The sequence below is a fragment of the Monodon monoceros genome, unplaced genomic scaffold (assembly GCF_005190385.1).
Source record: "Monodon monoceros isolate NGI ecotype Baffin Bay Population unplaced genomic scaffold, NGI_Narwhal_1 Super_Scaffold_22, whole genome shotgun sequence".
Classification (NCBI taxonomy): Eukaryota; Metazoa; Chordata; class Mammalia; order Artiodactyla; family Monodontidae; genus Monodon; species Monodon monoceros.
In genome coordinates, this window is record NW_021703779.1 from 39,620,533 (window position 1) to 39,639,996 (window position 19,464).

At 35.2% G+C, this 19,464-nt stretch overlaps 1 protein-coding gene across 7 annotated transcripts in view; it reads left to right on the forward strand.

Moving 5' to 3' along the window:
* The window catches only part of KDM6A (lysine demethylase 6A), a 207,430-nt gene that overhangs the window by 114,439 nt on the left and 73,527 nt on the right, over nt 1-19,464 (forward strand). For all 7 annotated transcript variants that reach the window (XM_029241338.1, XM_029241341.1, XM_029241340.1 and 4 more), the window contains 2 exons: nt 5,261-5,381; nt 16,332-16,386. In XM_029241338.1, the coding sequence (XP_029097171.1) occupies nt 5,261-5,381; nt 16,332-16,386 (176 nt within the window). The remainder of the gene's footprint in view (nt 1-5,260; nt 5,382-16,331; nt 16,387-19,464) is intronic.

The window sequence follows — 19,464 nt, forward strand, 5'->3', positions numbered from 1 at the left end:
GATCCTGAGGCTTGTTTAGCATGGAGTCTGGCAAAAACTTAATATTTAATATATGTTTTTGAGCTATCATTTTGCAAACTAATGCTCTTAGATCAAAAGTTTTTTTCTATTAAAATAAAACTTCACGTTAACATATGTTGAGTTTATTCTGTTCGCTGCTGTTTTGAAGAAAATAGCAGATAACTAGGCAGTTTTGGTAAAGTTATGCTTACCAGTGACACATAGATTGCCAGAGAGAATTTGGAAGGGTTTGGATTGATTAAGCTTCAGGGAAATTATGAATAAAAACATAAATTTTACAATAGGGGTGGGAAGAAAACATCCCACTGTCCACAGTGATGAAATGAAGATGGCTGGAGAGGGCAAAAGAACCAGGAGGTAATATATTAGCAAATGTCAATGTGAATAGCCTAGTGTATGATACTTCTAACTTATCCTCACATTTAAGGTCCTCTCTGTTTCAACCTCAGATGATCTTTCTAGACTTATTGTTCCCCTAAATATATTCTTTGTGTCAGTCACTACTGTATTAACATTTCCCTGAAAATGTCTTGAGCATTTTTTTACCTATGCAAGTTGGTTTGTGCCATTTACTCTTTGGTCTGCCTTCTCCTTCCGTCTCCACTTTAAAACTCTTACCTTACCTTACCTGTCTCTTTGAGTTCTTAATCAAATCTATTTGTCTCATTTAGAAGGAACCTCTAAATTTCCAAAAATATATATATGTGTGTATAGAAGTGTGTATATCTGTTGTGTATATATGTTATTACTGATTTAGAGCTAGAATATGCTCCATTTTATTAGTATGAAAATTTATGGAATTAGTTCCTTTATCTCTTCAGATATCCCTGAGGGAACTCTCTGGACTCAGCATTATTAGCTTCAGAGAACTTAAAGTTTTATTATGTCTCTTTTCAAATGTACTAAAACTGTGCTAGGATGTTTAGTTAATATCATTATTTTTCTATAGTTTGGTAAAGTTCTAAAGGAGGCTTTTAAAAAAATGGCTCTAGAAATCTTATTAAAAATGACCATTGTTTTAAAATATATTCAGCATGTGTGTGTTTTTTGCAGGTAGTGCTATTGAAGTTATCATTTCCTTTTAAAACTTGTTAACAATGGCAAACATTAATTGCAAAAAATTTTAAACTGAAAATTGATAGAAATAATTTTGGTGATATAAAAACATTCTTTAGATTTTAAGAAAATGCATGGATACTCAAGCATAGCAATATGCACTTGTTTAAAATTTCAGTAGAGACTGTGCTTTAATATTTGAAAACTATAAACCTTTCCAGGTATTGTATCATTAAAAGTATTTTGTCATTTTAGGTAGCCATTTTTCATGTTCTAAAATTGTCAGTCAGAATACTGACATCAGCAGAATTTTATGTGTTGGTGGTTTAGTCTAACTTCTGCTACACAGATCATGTTCTGGCTACATGTGGTTTGGTGAGATATGAATGCATTAAAATGATGACCAAAATTAGAATGTAGTCTGAGTGGTACCTGTCTTCTCCACACACTGTCCCCCTCCTAACACATAAACACATTCTTTTTTCCTTCCCACCCCAAGGGGTGGATGCAACACATAGGAGAAAAAGATGGTGAGAGTTTAGAAAAGCAAGTGAAAATGAACTTGCATCTATTTTGTTAGCTGAGGAGAACTGATCAGTAAAGAGACTCCGGAGCATCCCTTCCCACCCCCTCAACAAGAAGTCCAGTCAGTTAATTATAAAGAGTGATGACATCAGTAAACATATATTAAACATTTTCCTATAATGTCTAGAGTATTTAAAAAATAAGAGGAATGTAAACTTCAAGGAATAGACTACTTGGAAAAACTAGAGACAGCATACTGACAGGTAAAGAGTAAAATGATTTGATTATAGAGTGGACCTAACTGCTGGTTAACATTAAGCAAAAAATAGTTGATGTTGAGTTTGGGTGGTGAGTCTTAAAGGTAATAGTGGATTTAGAGTGAAGCAGAAGAATGAAAATATTCCAGGTCAGGAGACCATCCTGAGGAGAAGCCGTGAAGCCAAGAGGGCCAGTATTTGCATGAAGAAATTCCTAAGATACGCCAGCTCACAGCTGAGGAGGAGCAATGTTAGGGCATGGCTGGCAATGGGTATAACTGCTCACGAACCTTAAATGCTACATGGAGATTTGACTTGAAAGAGTATCATGGTTAGAGTATCATGGTTAGTAGGCAGTCACAGGAGCCACATATTTTAGGAAGCATAGGCAAGCCAGAGGAGAGCAAGGGAAGTCTTTAAGGAGACTATTTCAGTTATCTGATAATGAGATATTGAAGATTGAGTCTGCAAGTATTGAATTTGAGGGAAACTTTGAAACAACCTGGAGAACTTGATGAATAGATATATATTGTCCTCCCTTGTCATGGGCACTTTTAGTAGTCCTTAAAGAGCAGGCACAGTGTAGCCCAGACTAGTGTATTGTAATATGTATTTTTGCTGGTAGGTTAATAATTTTTTAAAAGAAATTTCCAGTGTGTTAACACGTGTAGAGAACTTTGTAAAATAACCTGTGTTTCTTGTACTTGTGTGACATTGTGAACTAAGTGGATAAGAACTAAAGGCACAGAAACTGAGACAGTAGGAAATATTTCTCCTGTGGGGTTGTTATTGATGATCTGTGTTTTCCTTCTTCCCATTCGCATACATCCGTCCTTAGACTGTTTTTCTTCCTATCTTCTTTTTCTCCTTTATTCCATCTTTCCTTTGCTATCTTCCACCACTTCCATTCTTTTTCTTTCATGTATTTGACTCAAGCCTGCCTGTTCCCCCCCCCCCCCCCCCCCCCCCCCCCCCCCCCCGGTTAGTTTTGTTTGTTTAAATTTTTATTGGAATATAGTTGATTTACAAGGTTGAGTTAATTTCAGGTATACAGCAAACTAAATCAGTTGTACATATACCTATATCCACTCTTCCTTGCCTGGGTTAATTGGCATGTGTGGACATTGCTTAGTTCTGACCCATTCCATAGGAGTTCTCTGACCCATTTCGTAAGGTAAGGTTAATTAGGACTTTATGAAACATTATCCTCAATTGTTATTATTGTAAAATGTAACATACTTAAAGAAAATTAAACAAACATAAGTATACATCTTTACATATTATTTATAAAATAAACATTCATAACTATCACTTGGGTCGAGAAATAAAAAATTGCTATCATCCCAGAAGCTTCCAAAAGCCCCTGCATACCGTTTCCCAGTCACATCTTATCTTTTAATTGACATCATTTATTGCTGCAGTTGTTCTCTTCCTAACCTTTTTTATGCCCCTCCCCCAACACGTATGTGTTGTATTCCCCCCGCCCCCCACACACATTCACACACACCTGTGCACACAATCTGTTCTGTTAGAAGGTGGCGCTCTAGACATGACCAAGAGAATATAGAGGCTGAAGCTGCACCTCCTCTTATTAGAAAGGTTTGAGAAAAGTACAGAGAACTTCTTAGCAGTATGCCGATGAGTATCTTCAAGTCTGATTGAGAGAAATAGGAAGTCACCTTTGAATGAGAAAGGTAATTTACACGAATTCTTTCTTATCAGGCCTTTGACTCCCCTCTGCTGTCTATACACACACTAAATAATAAAACACATACACAGCCCCACCCATTTGAAGTGCCATCTTAATACATAGATGCCGAGTTCCTCTTCAGGAAAAAAGTATTTAGCCAGATGTAAAGGCATCTGATGCTCCTTACAGTAAATATTACCTTTTAGAACCCTTAATTTTATAATAAATATATAACCACACAGGTTTTTTTGGGGGGAAATAGATAATATACAAGTCAAAATAAAGTTAAAGACATAGGGCATGTTGTTTTGCTCTATTTTGTGGTATATATTTTGAACTTTTATAAAAAAGATTGACTTTTGTTTTGGAATTGTCTAAGATTCTAAGTAACCTCCTTTAAGATTAAATAGTAGTAGAGAATAGTTGATAAAAAGCTTTGCAAAGAATATATTAGCTGTACTTGGGATAAGCCTTAAATCATGTAGAGAGATTTAAAATGATGCCTAAAATACTGTTATACCTGATACTATAGTTTTCAAAATTCAAAGTAGATGTTTTTCTTTGTCATAATTTTAATTCATTTTTGAGTGCATAGTACATTCATGTGATCAGATTAAGTGATATAAAAATGTATTCAGTGAAAAGTGTTCCTTCCTTATCCTTGTATATGTTCTACTGGTAATTAAGACTTTTTATGAAAGATAAAATGTGAATTTGGGGCAAAGATGGACTGATAGACATAAAGTGACATATAGTAGAATAGAGAGCCCAGAAACAGACCAAGACGTTTGATATGGACATTTGATTTAGGACAGTGTGGCACTGTAGAGCTGTGGTAAGGAGGGTCTTTTCTACAGGTGATGTAGGGGGTACTGTATATCTGTATTGAAAGAAATGAAAACTGACCCCTACCTCACACCATATAAAAAATAAGGTGCAGATGGATTGTAAACCTAAATATGAAAGATAGAAATATAAAGTTTTCAAAAAAAAGACTTCATTTTATGGAGTAGACTAGAGACAGGATTAATCTCTCCTCCCTTAAAAACAAAACTATCTGCCCCACCCCTCTCTCCCCTAGGAAATTCCAGAAACAGTGAAATCAGTTATTTACACTGACAATTAAGCCATAAAATATTATTTGAAGGGACTTCCCTGGTGGCGCAATGGTTAAGAATCCACCTGCCAATGCAGGGGACATGGGTTCGATCCCTGGTCCGGGAAGATCCCACATGCCGCGGAGCCACTAAGCCTGTGCGCTAGAGCCCGTGAGCCACAACTACTGAGCCCATGTGCCACAACTACTGAAGCCCGTGCACCTAGAGCCTGTGCTCTGCAACAAGAGAAGCCACCACAATGAGAAGCCCGTGCACTGCAACGAAGAGTAGCTCCCGCTTGCTGCACCTAGAGAAAGCCCGTGTGCAGCAACAAAGACCCAATGCAACCAGAAAAAAAAAATTTGAATAATTGAGAGTAAATTCAACTGATCTTCCTTTTCTCCTTTTATATTACACACATTCAAGCACATGAAAGACCCAGGCACCCCTTCCTAGTCTTTTTTTTGTTAAAGCTATTCATTCACATCTTTTTTTATAAAACTGGCATTTCCTTTAAAACAGAATTGCATAAAAGAGAAGTTTTACTGTTCTACCAAGCAAAAATTCATGTAAGTGTTAAAAAGTAAAGATATCTTATGTCTATGTTCTTTCAGGGCAATTAAAGCATTTCAGGAGGTGCTTTATGTTGATCCCAGCTTTTGTCGAGCCAAGGAAATTCATTTACGGCTTGGTCTTATGTTCAAAGTGAACACAGACTATGAGTCTAGTTTAAAGGTAGGTTGTTGGGTTTTTTCTGAGATACAATGTTTCATTTCTGTGGGGTCTTTGGGGGGGTTGTTAAATATTAGAACATTGAGAAATGTTGGAATTTATATGGTACTTCAAAAGAAAATTTGAAAATTTAGATGAAAGAACTGTTTATCAGCTATGAACTGGAAGATACATAAGTTTGGGTTTCTAATTATATCATTAAACTTTTTTTTTTTTTGAGTTTTAATTGTGGTGTGTTATCAGGAAAGGGTGAAGGTTTCAGTCTCAATTTGGACATCTGAATCACTCTGCCATTAGTGATTGGCAACCATAGAGGTCAGAGGCAGCTGCTTAATGATTCTGTATCTGTGACCCCATCATTGACTGTTTACTTGTATGGGTCTCACTAGAAATCTCTCCACCTCTACCAGCAAAGCACGTCTCATATCTTAAATATAAAAACGTGTGTTCTTTGCTAGTCATTTGAACTGCTGGTTTGTGAGTATAAACATTGTTGGGCAAAAACATTGTTGGTTAAATATTTTACTTTCTATAGAATTTAACATTTCTCAGGTTTTTCATTTAGTTTCTTGTGCTGTCTATGCCATCACTTTAGGTCTTACTGGGCTTTTCACGAAGATAGTGCTTCCCTGCTCGACAAAAGTATTGCTTTTTAAAAGGATTAGAAGTTCTAGGAAAAGCTTAAATTTTTGTGAATCTATGACTATTTATAATGGTTGCCATGTTCTAAATATCTCCGTTGCAGATTATCTTCATTCTGAAGGGTCAGGAGGGAGATAAACAATGACTTTACAGTAGGTTGGAGTTTGAATTCACTAGTAAGGAACTACTGAAATAAATAAATAAATAAAACTGTATTTAAGAGTGCCTAATTGTTCTAGAGTTTTAAAGTAGACAGTTTTGCAAATACTGTTTCTATCTTTCATGAGTTTATAAAGAACAATGCTGATGGTACGAAAGAGAGGTATACAGTCCAAAACACTAAAATAAGTAGATTGTGAAAGTATTCAGATCACACAGTTCTCAGAGGTAAGTGAAATTTGAGAAATAGGCCCTAGGGCAAATTTAAGTAATGTGGAGACTAAGGGCTGGCCTAGCAGTTATCAATTTTCTTCAAGTTTAGAGCAGCATGTCTCAAACTATATGTTCACATGTGAGTGGACTTGAAATGGAAAATAAGTTCAGATATGCCACCTTGCATATTTTGACCTCCTCTTGGGCATTCACAGTGTATACTAGCAAACCAGACTCTTAAAATGCTTATAATACAAAGTCAAGTTATTTGAGCTTTTTACAGAACTGTCACAATATGGTTATTGTGTGTTGCAGAAGTGTAAGTGTTGCTCAGGAAATATATTTGAGTGGAAAAAAGTAATGAGATTTGTCCCAAATTATGGAATGTAGCTATCTCTGAATATCAGTACAGTGGTACCTTAAACAATTCTATGGATGCAAAACTCTCTTTCCATGAAGGTGGCAATATTTAAAATCCCCTTTAATTAGGGGAAACAGTGTTGAGAAGTGTTCCATGGCTAATTCAAAGTGTTCTTGCTTACTACTGTTCAACAGAAACCTTCCTGTATACAACTTTTAATTTGTTCAGGCGTAAAGACTAACAAACTTTCAAGTCATAGCGATTTTAGCAAGATTGCCTTAAGTAAGTGCAGTCTTCTGGTTTGGGGCCTTTCTTCCATTTATTTAAAATACTTGATACCATTCTGATGTTTGTTTCATTTCCATGAACATAGAAAAGAATTTCAGGAGTCCTTGATATTTCTCTTCCCCATAATGAGAAGATTTCATTTGATTTTTATCTCATCTTGACATTGGCTTTTTAAGGCTTCTCTCTCCAGTATTCCTTGTCTATTTTCAGGAGAATTTTAGGCATGAACATATGTAGTTGAAGAGGAGGTATTTCAGTATATTACTGTAAGTGCTTAGCATTTAGTGTAAGTGAAGGTAGGAATCAGAAGGAATGATATGCCCCATTCCCCTTAGGTGGCCTTCAGTTTTCCTACAGTGGACTGGCTAGTACTTTACCTTTATGGATAGATGTGGAGCCTCTGGTGACTTTTCCACTACATGAAGTTGTTTCCTAGCACAGTGTATTGGTATAGATGCTATGGGCTGCAACCTCAGAAACCTCCCAACTGAAGCTGATTAAAATGACAAAAAAAAAGTAGCTCATATAATGTAAAGTCCAGCCTTCAGGATTGGTTGATTCAGCCGATCCAGTGTTTCACTAAGGATTCATTTTCTTCTCTGTTCTGTGTTGGCTTTTTTTTTTTTTTTTGCGGTACACGGGCCCCTCACTGTTGTGGCCTCTCGCGTTGTGGAGCACAGGCTCCGGACGCACAGGCTCAGCGGCCATGGCTCGTGGGCCCAGCCACTCCGCAGCATGTGGGATCCTCCCGGACCGGGGCATGAACCCGTGTCCCCTGCATCGGCAGGCGGACTCTCAACCACTGTGCCACCAGGGAAGCCCCTGTGTTGGCTTATTCTTAAGGCTGGTTGCCAGGTACACAGTGAGATGATTTCTTTTTCAGTGTCTCATAAAGAAAAGCACCTATACCACTACTGTACATTATAGAGTAACTCTATAATGTAGAGTAGTGGTATAGGTGCTTAGTATAGTGCTGGCATATAGGAAGTGCTCAGTAAATACCTGATTTATCATGTTATAGAGGAGAAAGATCCTGACTTCCTGTTGATCTTTTCAAGAATATTTCACTTTGCATCTCATTGGCCAGAATTAGACCACGTGGCTATTCTCAGTGATTCCTTATCAAAGGTGTGATTATTCTTAGACCAGTTATGACCAGTTTTTGAACAGAGCTTGATTTCCTGAATACACTGTTCCTGTCTAATAGAGAGTGAGGGGTGGGTAAAAAGAGTATTTTGGTATGGGAGTGGTGCAGACAATCTGTCCATTACACATCTGGTCTTCTCTGCCTCATTTCCTTTCCCTCTGGGATGGAGAGATACAACATATACAGTATGTTTTAGATGGTAAAATATTTAAATAAAATACAGTTTATTTTCATAATAGATTCCTTCTTTTCACCCACACATGAAATGCATTCCAGGGCCTCCTGTTTTATTTCTATCTCTGGTAATAACTTTTCTCCCAAAATGTATTTCTGAAGCAGATTCATTCTGTTTTGGTACTGTGTAAACAGCTCTCAGAGCAGGTAAATTGGGTTTTAAAATTTGACCCTGCCAGTAAACTAATTGTGTGACTTTGGGCAAGATGCCTAACTTTTCTGATCCTCTTTGTGTCTGTAGAACTGGAATAACTGTACCTACTCCACAAGATTGTTAAAAGATTAAATAATATATATATCGAAGTATCTGACAAATAAGTTTTTTCAGCCCTTCTTTCTTAGTTCTCAGTTTATCTACCATATCTAAAACTCCTCTAATTTGGGGCCTAGTATAGATATTGTTTGTGGGAAATCCATTTTCCCGTCCTAGAATTGACTACTTGTATTTTTGTCACCCTGCCCATCCTCAGAAATGTGAAGTTAATGCCCAGCTTACTTTTCAATCAGATGGTGTTATTTTTCCATTAAATTGGCCAATAAAGATTTCATGTGTTTAGTTGAGTGGTGGAAGGACCAATTCTTAATTTATTAACTAGTTTAGTACTATCTGAACCAGAGTCCATTTCAGGGTGACATTTCTACATGATATTTTGTTGTTTTTCTTTCCTGCTTCAGATAATATCCCCCCAGGTGAGATTGGTTGCCTGTTTACCTCCATATAATTCAGAATTTTGTTTTATTACTTTTTAATGATATTAATGATAATTGCTTACATTTGTTATGTATTTGAGGTAGTGTGCTATCATTACTTCAGTAAAAGCACACCAATTTTGACAAGTAGTTTTATATAATGCCTCTAAGTTTTACTCCCTGGCAGACTATTAAAATTATTTCCCTCATATGAAGCTAATATAGGCAAAATAATATGTGATAACACCCCTACTTCAGTTAATGCCAATGCATCTATTTAATTTAATGAAGATTATTAAAAATGTCTTCCTAATATTTACATATTTAAGTTTCCCTAAAATATGTCAGCATTAGAACTTTCTTGGATTTTTAAAGGTAAAGAGGGTGGCTTTTTTATGGGAACTTGTGGATAGTTGGCAATGTAAGTCCTCTTATAATTTGATATTTGAAGATGATAAGTGCTGATTGAAGGGATTAATATGAAAGGGTTAGGAAGATGAGAATTACTAATACAAGAGATGATTCTAAGGAAATGGGTTAAACTCAAATGAGACTTGTGTGTTAGCTTGGCATTTTACCAGGTGCTTAGTGTTTCTTGAATGGATAGATTAATGAAATGGAAGAGGCTATAAAATTACAAAATGCCTCATAGGATTGGCTGGAAACGTTGGGGAGAAAAAAAAAAGGCTGATTTTATTTGTCATCTCTTAACAGAATTTTTTTCTACGCAAACTGACAGTGCAGTTTTCTCTAGATGCCCCCTGTTCACCAGTTCATTCAGCCACCAGTCATGAAACTTCTGAGTGAAATAGCATTTCCACTTTTTATTTTTTTTACACTTTTCTCTAGAAAACTACATTTCCAGGTATCTGATTTAATCTCATATCCTTTATATAGACTCAGGAATTTTATTGTCATATTTTTTTATGCCGAGATATTAAGGCAGAAAGAATAAGTAAAGGCATCAGATGATAGGTACTTCCTTTTAGAAACCACTTTTGGAATCTGTGAAATGCCTCGTCTTTTATTATTTTATTCATTAATGTGTTTGTTTCATTTAATTAAGATACTTTGAACTCCATGTATTATAAAAATACTTGCTGAGAATTTGAATACTAGCTATTAAATTAATTTTAACCAGGCCTTAAGTTTCTAAGATATCTGTAATATTTTTTGTTGTTGAAGCTTTAACAGCATATTTTTATTAGTTCAGTTGTCTAAAGATAATAAAAGTTGCTATTATTTCTCCAAACCCACTCCTGCGCTGTTTCCTTCATCATGGTGAATAGCTTAACTCTGCCAGCTGGCTTTTTGAAAATTCGAGGCTTTTAAAATTTTTTAATTTTTTATTGAGGTATAATTGACATACAACTTTGAGTAAGTTTAATGTGTGTGTATAATGTGTTGATTTGATACATTTATATATTGCAAAATAAACATTACCATAGCATTAGCTAACACCTCTACCATGTCACATTATCATCTTTTTTTTTTGGTGAGAACAATTAAGATCTGTCTCTTAGCAACTTTGAAGTTTATAGTACAGCATTGTTGACTGTAATCTCTATGCTGTGCATTAGATCTAGTTATCTACTACTTTCACATTTGTACCTTAAAATATCACCACCCCAATTCCCACTTTGGCAATGGAACTTGGTTTCACCTGAGTGTAATGTCCCTGTTCCTTTTGGCAGAGGATGGTTACTGCTGTTTATTTTGTCTTCTGTCCATTTTTCCTCACTTGTGGACAGAAATTTTTTCCCTGATGTTTCCTTTTTCTGCTGTTCATCAACTTATACTTTACCTTTTAATCTTTTCTAGATATTATCTGGTATGAGGTGATCTGCTAATTGGTTTATCTAACCACTTAATAATGCTTTCTCCACTTCACTCTGCCTGCCCAGTTTTGTTTTTCCATTTGTTATTTATTTCTGCCCTGAGTTCTATTACATACCTTCAAGTGTGAAGTAGTGTAAATAGCTGAAGTACTTCAGTTCCTCAAATACATGTTTGAAAAGGACATGACTGCTCATAGATGTGTAGTAACCATCCTCTCTGATGTTGAGGGGTTGCGATGAGTCCAGGTTTCCCGTGTCAGGTTTCTCTCCTCAAATACATTTTAACTACAAGAAGTTGTTTCTAATCAAAAAGCATTTTTTGGTGTTTACTGATAACTACTTAAATTTGTGGTTGTAAATATTTGATCTTCAAATGCAGCTTTATGAAGCATTCAGTGTATCCAGTGTCACATTTTTTTTTAAAGGTTACGTTCCAAAATAGCATTTTACAATGCAAATTGTTACATTATCCCCTTTATAAAATATGTTATGTTTGCTTTGTATTTGTTATTTGTGTACATATTAGTCTTATTTTGATATGAACACAAATTGTACACTAGATTTAAAGAACTTGAAAATTAAGTCAGTACATATTCTGATCATTTGTGTACACAGATTAGACATATACTAGAACCAGTGTTTTAGAATTTCTAATCGGTTGCATACCTGTACTTTTATAAAATGTGGTAGAAAGGAGGAATTGGGAGATTAGGTAGGACCCAGTTACAGGAAGAAAGGTGAGCAAGATCTGTAGAATAAATGGGTTCTCATAGGATGGCTGCATGGATGCATGGATAAAAGGTAACACATCCTAGAGGTCTTAAGGAGTTTTAATAAAGGAGTTAATTTATTAACAGATTCAGTGTGGGTAGAGATTCCCCATTTATTGGTTTGAATCAGTTTTCTGTTAACTAAAGTATGGGATAAAGAAAGTAGCAGCAGGTTTTGGGACTGGGACGTGAAAAGCCTCCGAATGGAGATAGGTCATTTGGGAGTTTATCGAGTTGGAGGTACCTGAGGGATATCAGATATTGGTATAGACAAGTATAAGTTTGGAGCTGAAAAGAAGGGCTAGAAATAAGATTTTGAACATCTTCAGTATAGAATGTCTTTTGTCTTACTTTTTTGTTAAAGAAAGTCTTGGAAGAGACCAGATTGGTAAACTTGAAAAGAAGGAGCCTCTTTTGAGTCATGATTGCCAGGATCCATTAACTATTAGTCATTGGTGCAGTAGAGTCCTTCCTTGAAACTCTTGTAATAATCTTGTATTACAAAGAGAATGGAAGAACTGAGTTTGAGGGCTTTGAGAGAATCTCCATCAGATCAGCTTGGCCAGGCATCGTGGCTCATAAACGTTACCAGAACTTATCAGTTTTAGTTCTGTATCTTATTTTCAGAGACTAAATCCCTAAAGTAAGTACCGTCACATCCTAAGGCATTTCCCTAGTTTCATTCATTTATCATAGACTATTAGTTTTAGGAATTAAGTTTGTTGGGTTTAAATCATACTTTCAAAATTGTGGCGATCTGTAAAAATGAAAAAGAAAAAATAATTTACCTTTGACCTTCAAGAGTGCCTGACACCTTCCCTTCTCCCACTTAAACCATCCATAAAACCCTGTTTCATAAGGGCTGTGTACACATAAGTCGTTTCCTCAGCCTGAAGGACCTCTTTTCTTCCCTCAGCTATATCTTTTGGAGTCTGCTATGGAACTTTTAAGCTTCTATTAGGACATTAATTTCAGTGAGCCTTTTATTCAATTGCGTAGATGCATAGCCATAACAGAGTGCCTGGCGTAGAGTAAAAACCGGTTGCCAACATTTTATTCCTAAAAAGCTGCGTCTGCTTTAATTGAATATAGACAGCAGTATTGACTACACATACCTTGTCTACATAGACTGAAGTAAGGCTTTGGGGGTAAGCACACAATTTACAAGTTTTAAATATTGGCATTTAACCCTGACTGTGCACTGGAATAATTTGTAGAAGCTTTAATCTGGTTCACAGGGTGTGATCCCCAACCCACTGAATCAGAAAATCCAAGATTGGATATGGAATCCAAACATTGCTCCATATTAATAATTTATGCATACAACCATAATTTGTCAATTATGAAAAGTTATCTCATTGCTTGTCTTCAGAGTTGGGAATACAGTTGGAGGGTTCTACAGTTGAAAAGATTGTGAGATAATCACAGACTATATAACTAGAAGTAAAACTCTTTAAAGGGAAATAAAGTCTTGAAACTCAAGTTTTGTGTGTTTTACATCAATATAGATTTCCCCCTCCAGATAGAAATCAAGTTCCTTAGTGTATAGAAAGCAAAATACAATAAAGTTATTTTGAAATACTGAACAAGTCAAAACCTTTTAAAGAGAAAGTGACTTTGGTGATAAAGATGTCAACAGAAATTGTAATGAATTGAACCTTGCACTAAATTGGACCAGAAGTGCTATTAAAAGGAAATCACTGTTAACATTAGGAAAAATAAAGTCTTAGGTAAATCTTCTTGCTTGGAAATTAATTTTCTATAGAATGCTTTCTGCCTTGAGATTTGTATATAGTCTTTGAACTGCAGAAGCCTCTACTGCGTAGTAAGTATTTCACACAGCAGTAGTCAGTTTCAGTACTGCAATATTTCGGTGTGAGGTACAGTTATTTCCTAGCTCTTTCTGTTGGTTGCAGCGATGGGTGCTAGATAGATATTTTACCATGGCATCTTCAAGGTTTGGGGCTGATTATCATAGTTGATAGTTATTTCTCCTGGTTTATATGTTAAAGATACATCTATTTTGCATCCGGTTTAGATACTGGAAATGAAACTGCGAAGTCATGCCATCCCCACCCTAGTCCCTCATCTCCCTTTAGTTTACTGAAAGGTGTGTCAGTGGTTTTCTTTATGTGGGGTGGTTTTGTGTGGCTGTTCTTAGTTTCTTAAACTTAAGTAGTTATTCTGTAAGTTCTTTCATTCTCACAGGCCTGTTTTTGAATATGTACTCTTTTGCTGAGTTAATTTTTAGACATCATTGTGGTTTGGAAATGTTTAATATTTCATGATATTTTGGGTTTGAAATGGTGCGTCAGTGACTTCATTGCTGATTTTAAGATTGACTGATAATTATATAAAACATGGTCCAGAGCTACTTCTGCCAGTTTTCGCTGCAGGACCTTGAATATTGATAGATGAAATGTAGGTTGGGCAATTCGAATTATGCATCTCTGCTCTTCGTGGGATTTCAGTGAAATAGCAAAACTAAAATACTGCCATCTTAAAGGGTGTTTTTTTGCAGGTCAGTTTGTATCCTTTGGCTCAGCTAGGAAAGGTCTGTCTTCTTTTATCTAAATATTAATTTATGCTGGCAGGATAGATTAGGCTTAGAAATGTAGTACAGTCTGAATGTGTGGCTTCTGTGCCTCTTTTTGTCTAGAGGAAAACAACTGGTTATAAAGCGTGCTTTGCTCTCATAGTACTCACTTTTTAAAATAGTCTGTTTTCTATTGCTGTGGTAGCACACTAAAAGGATGTTTGAGGACATACAATCTGCTTTGTAGGCCGGGGAAAATAAAAGCAGTTCTAGAAGTGTTCAGATGTTGGATTTTTTTTCATTCGGTCAATCACGGCAAATAATTTTTCACTCTTCGTTTGTTGATCATTGTGTCCCTAGTATCTGCATTGTCCTAAGGACATTATAGGGCCTTGAAGTATTTGTTGAATGGATTAAATATTTAACATTTAAGGGTCATAGTCATTTAGTTAGTAGCTTGCCCATTCAGAATATTACAACCCTTAAATGTTAAGAGTACTGCAAATGTAGGCTAGCCTAATTATGCAAGCACATAACAGACATTCGTGAATGAATGTAATAACTCCTGATTCATACCAAATTATGCCTTCTAATTTTTCTTTCACTGTAACACTTGGTAGCTGACATTATTTTTGTTAATTGAGGGTTCTAGTTGACCCAAGTGCAGTTTTGTTGATTCTGTTCTGAAATACAGTACTAAAAGCTTGCTGCTGCTGATTCCTCTTGATAAGAAAGTTTTGATAAAGAAAGTTCTTTTTGGGCTTATATCTAGAAGTTGTCATTGTACATATCAATTTTCAGTTTATCCAGCAGTTAAAAAAATATAACTCTTTAGGCATTTGGATTGTGGATAGGAGTGGTAATTTTTAGAAAATGGTGTATACTTTGGCTTTTGATTACTTTTAATGGTAAAAATTTGTGGAGACTCAGAAAATTTGAATATACATTTCTGGAAATATTTTTTAGAAGAGTTCAAAGAGATTCACCTTTTTTAAATTTTAAATATTTTATACCATTTCTATTACTTGTATGCCTTCTCTTAGTTTATATAGCAGATTTAATGTTGATACACTAGATGCCAGATGGCGTCCAGTGTTCTTGTTGATGATTTGTATTCTTATAAGTGTTACACCTTGAGTTTGACATGTATTTGGGGGGGGCAGGCTTATATGACATTATTACAAGTGGATGCTGTAAATTATTAGTGGTTTATTATTGCCTACACATATAATAGCATGTACATTCTAAAAGGATAATTGCATTTCATTTCTGTTGGTTGCAAGGATGGATGGGTGCTAGATATTTTACTATGGCATCTTCAGGTTTGGGGGTTGATGATCATAATTGATAGTTATTTCTGCTGATTTATGTCTTAATAGGTACATCTATTTTGCATCTGGTTTAGATACTAGAAATGAAACTATGAGGTCATGCCATCCCCACCCTACTCCCTCATCTCCCTCATCTCCCTTTAGTTTGCTGAAATGTGTATCAGTGGTTTTCTTCACGTGCATTGGTTTTGTGTGGCTATTTGATGCATTCTTTGTGGTACTTCACATACTTTTAAAAGACACTAAATACAGTAATTATTGAAGAATCAGTAAAGGCAGATAGTTTTACCCTTTATGACAATTCTCATAGTCATTTTTTTAAAAAACATTCACATCATTTTGAGATAGTGGTGTTTAATACATTAATGCCATTGAACTTTTACTTTCAGTTTTTAAAATAATGATGTTTTCTATTTGATGTGTTCTATACCTAATACTTCCTATTTACTAGAAGACTTAAAAACCTGATTCTTTTTCCATATAAACAAAATTTATGTAGGATAACTTGATATCAAGTTAATTCTTACCCCAATTCTCCATTCTCAACTGTTTGAAGAAAATATTCAGCAACATGTTTGTTGCCAGCAATAAATGTTCAAGGTAATGCTAGTTGGTTGTCTAGTATGTTTTATTTGCATAGCATAGTTTCATTATTATATTAGACCTTATATACCTGAAGATTATTTTCAAATACATTTATATGATTGAATTTAGTGCATTAATTTTCTCACTCTCTTCTTGCAGCATTTTCAGTTAGCTTTGGTTGACTGTAATCCCTGCACTTTGTCCAATGCTGAAAGTAAGTATTATTAAGTACCATAGTTCTCTGCATGTATTCAGATCACTTCATGGCAAATAATAGTAATAATAATAATAGTCATAAATCCTGTGTAATTTTTTTCCCTAGAATTGTTGAATCTAACTGTATTTGTTGCCATGGCTACTTGTACAAATGGAACATGTGAGACCAGTTATTATGAGCAGCAGCCTGTGTCTAAAATAGATATGCCAGTGAACTGGGTTGTTGAATTAAATTATCTGTGCTAGTGAACAAGATTGATTATTTGTGTATTAATTACATTGTAGATGACTTGGGATTAAAAACAGGGTTTGCCAATCTTTTAGGAAAACTGAGTATACAAAGATTCTTAAGTGTTAGCTCACTGATTCGGGCTTTGTGGTATTAAAATTATTGGTAATTATGAAGATATACTTTGACTTTAATTTATAGTTTTAAGCATCACACATAAAGATTGAGGTGAGATTTTTCAGTTAATTAAAAAAGAATGTGTGAAGCATGTTCTGATACAGTGGTTTTCTTTAGACATTTATTTTCTGCTTCTATGTATGTTTCTTTCCAAAAGCAGATTGGGTTGATTATGATGTGTTTATCAATATGTATGTGTTGGCATATTTATTTAGTGTACTTTAAGGTAGCCAATAAAAGTTTAAAGAATATGCATTGGATTCAAGCTGGATTTCTTTAAAACTTTCTTAATTGAACAATAAAATTTATAATTAGAGTGTATGAAAAATTGAGTCATTCTTCATGAAAATTTCAGATCAGTCGAAAGATTCTAGGTTTTACAGAGTCAGTATTTTGCTGTAAGTGACTTCATTTTTTAACCATATAGAAAGGAGTTTAGTGAAGAGAAGTCTCAGTGGTAAAAACGCCCCCAAATGATTGAATCAGTGAAAAGAATGGTAGAAATTTGAATATAACTTGCATATAACATGAATTAAGACATAGTGGGGATTAAATCATTATCTAGACCAGACTAATTATCTCATAATTCTACTAAATGTAATTTTCTGAGAAAACTTAAAAGAATTCTGTTTTCTTTAAATGAAACTCAGGATTTAGTACTGATCAGTGTATTTCCAGAACAAATGGTGGGAAGGTAACAAATGCAGCAATATTTTAGTTTCTAAGATGAGGATAAATTAGAAAAAGGATTTAACTCGTTGATATATTAATTTATAAAATGTTAATTTTTTATACTTTTTCCTTAATTATATATCCAGGTTATATAAACCATCTAGAATATAAACCCTTAAAACCTTTTAAAATTAATTTATAGGAATAAGAAAAAAATCTGATTTTCATTTAATTGATTGTAGCTAGTGCCTAAAAACTAACTTTCATACGTACTTGTCAGTTTGAATGATAACCTTAGAGGGACGTCACATAAATTTCAAACTAATAAATTTTGTAAATCCTCATTTTATTCTACTCTGTTGAAGTTAAATCTTACTTGTAGATCATTGCTCCTGAAGGAAAACACCTATGTAGAATGAGTACCACAGGGCAGATCTTGTTGAATTTGAAGAGGACAGTTTGAACAATCATGGATACATTTTCGAGCTTACCACGACTCTCTTTCTGTTGGTTATTGAGAAGGGAAATAAGAGGGAGGGTGACCAATGTCCTGTTTTGCACAGGACTGAGGCGTTTCCCCAGACTCAGAACTTTGAGTGCTAAAAGGTTGGTCACTGTAATGGAAAGGGCATGTGCCTTATTTAGAGACATTAGGCCATTATAGTTCAGTTGATTTGGGTAGTTAATTTTTTTATTTTTTTTGCGGTACGCGGGCTTCTCACTGTTGTGGCCTCTCCCGTTGCGGAGCACAGGCTCCGGACACGCAGGCTCAGCGGCCATGGCTCACGGGCGCAGCCACTCCGCGGCATGTGGGGTCTTCCCAGACCGGGGCACGAACCCGTGTCCCCTGCATCGGCAGGCTCTCAACCACTGTGCCACCAGGGAAGCCCTGGGTAGTTTATTTTTGACAATCAACATAGCTACTTGATAACCATGGTAATAATGGCTGATGTCTCACAGAGCACTAGCAAACACAGACTACTTAATTTGAGCTAGATATTATTCCTGTTTAAACATCAGGCTCTTATTATCTTTGTAAAACTTATTTCTCTTCAAATTTTTTATATCATTACCTATTTAGATATGCCACAGACGTTGACTGTTTTTTGAAATCTTCCATGTTACTTTGTCGTGCTACAAAGTTCAGAAGATTTTAGAAAGTAAAGTGAGCTTTAAAAAAAAGTCTGTATGAGATTTCTGTTTTATGGCACAATTCATTTATGCAATTAAAGAAAATAAGTAGATACACTTGCCTCTTCTAGAGCTATTTAAGAGGGGTTAATTACAGTTTGTGTTTTGAAAGTAGAATCATGGTGATGTGAGCCTTCTCATATGATTGCCCCTTGGGATAAAATTGTTCCTTCTAGATTTAATTAATTCTATTAATTCTAAAAATAATGTATTAATTTCTGAAAAAAGTTTAATTTCAGAATGTTTTATGGCAATATTTGTTAAAAATTTCTACCTCTAATTGAGACTTGCCAAGTGGAGCTTTTTCTTAGTTGTATGGTTATGTTCCACTTTGAAGAGGACTTTTAAGAATTTAAATATAGATTGGTTTTCATACCACAAAAGATGATACTGGATTTAGTAACTCATGGGATAGGAAAGCCCTTGCTGAGCCTGGAGGAAGTTTGGGATGGTAATAGAATGCCACCGTGCTGCTGATCTTTTCTTCCATGTGACCTTTCCATGTCACCTTTGTTAGAGGAGTAGGAAGATTCAGGGGAGAAGGGCATAGATTTTCCATCTCTTCCTCATTCTCTTAACCTGTAACCCGGTCTCCCTCTAATGATGTAGTGAGGTGAGATGGACTGGAACTCTCAAGGGAGCTGTGTTGGAAAAGGGGACTAGGAAATAAGAAAACCCCTAAACAGATATAAGTAAAGGGGATATTTATATCTGTAGAACTTTTATTATTATTTTTATGTGCTTTTCACAAAATGTTGGTTTTCAACTTTTAAAGGTGATGTTTTTATTTTGTCTCATTTCTGATTA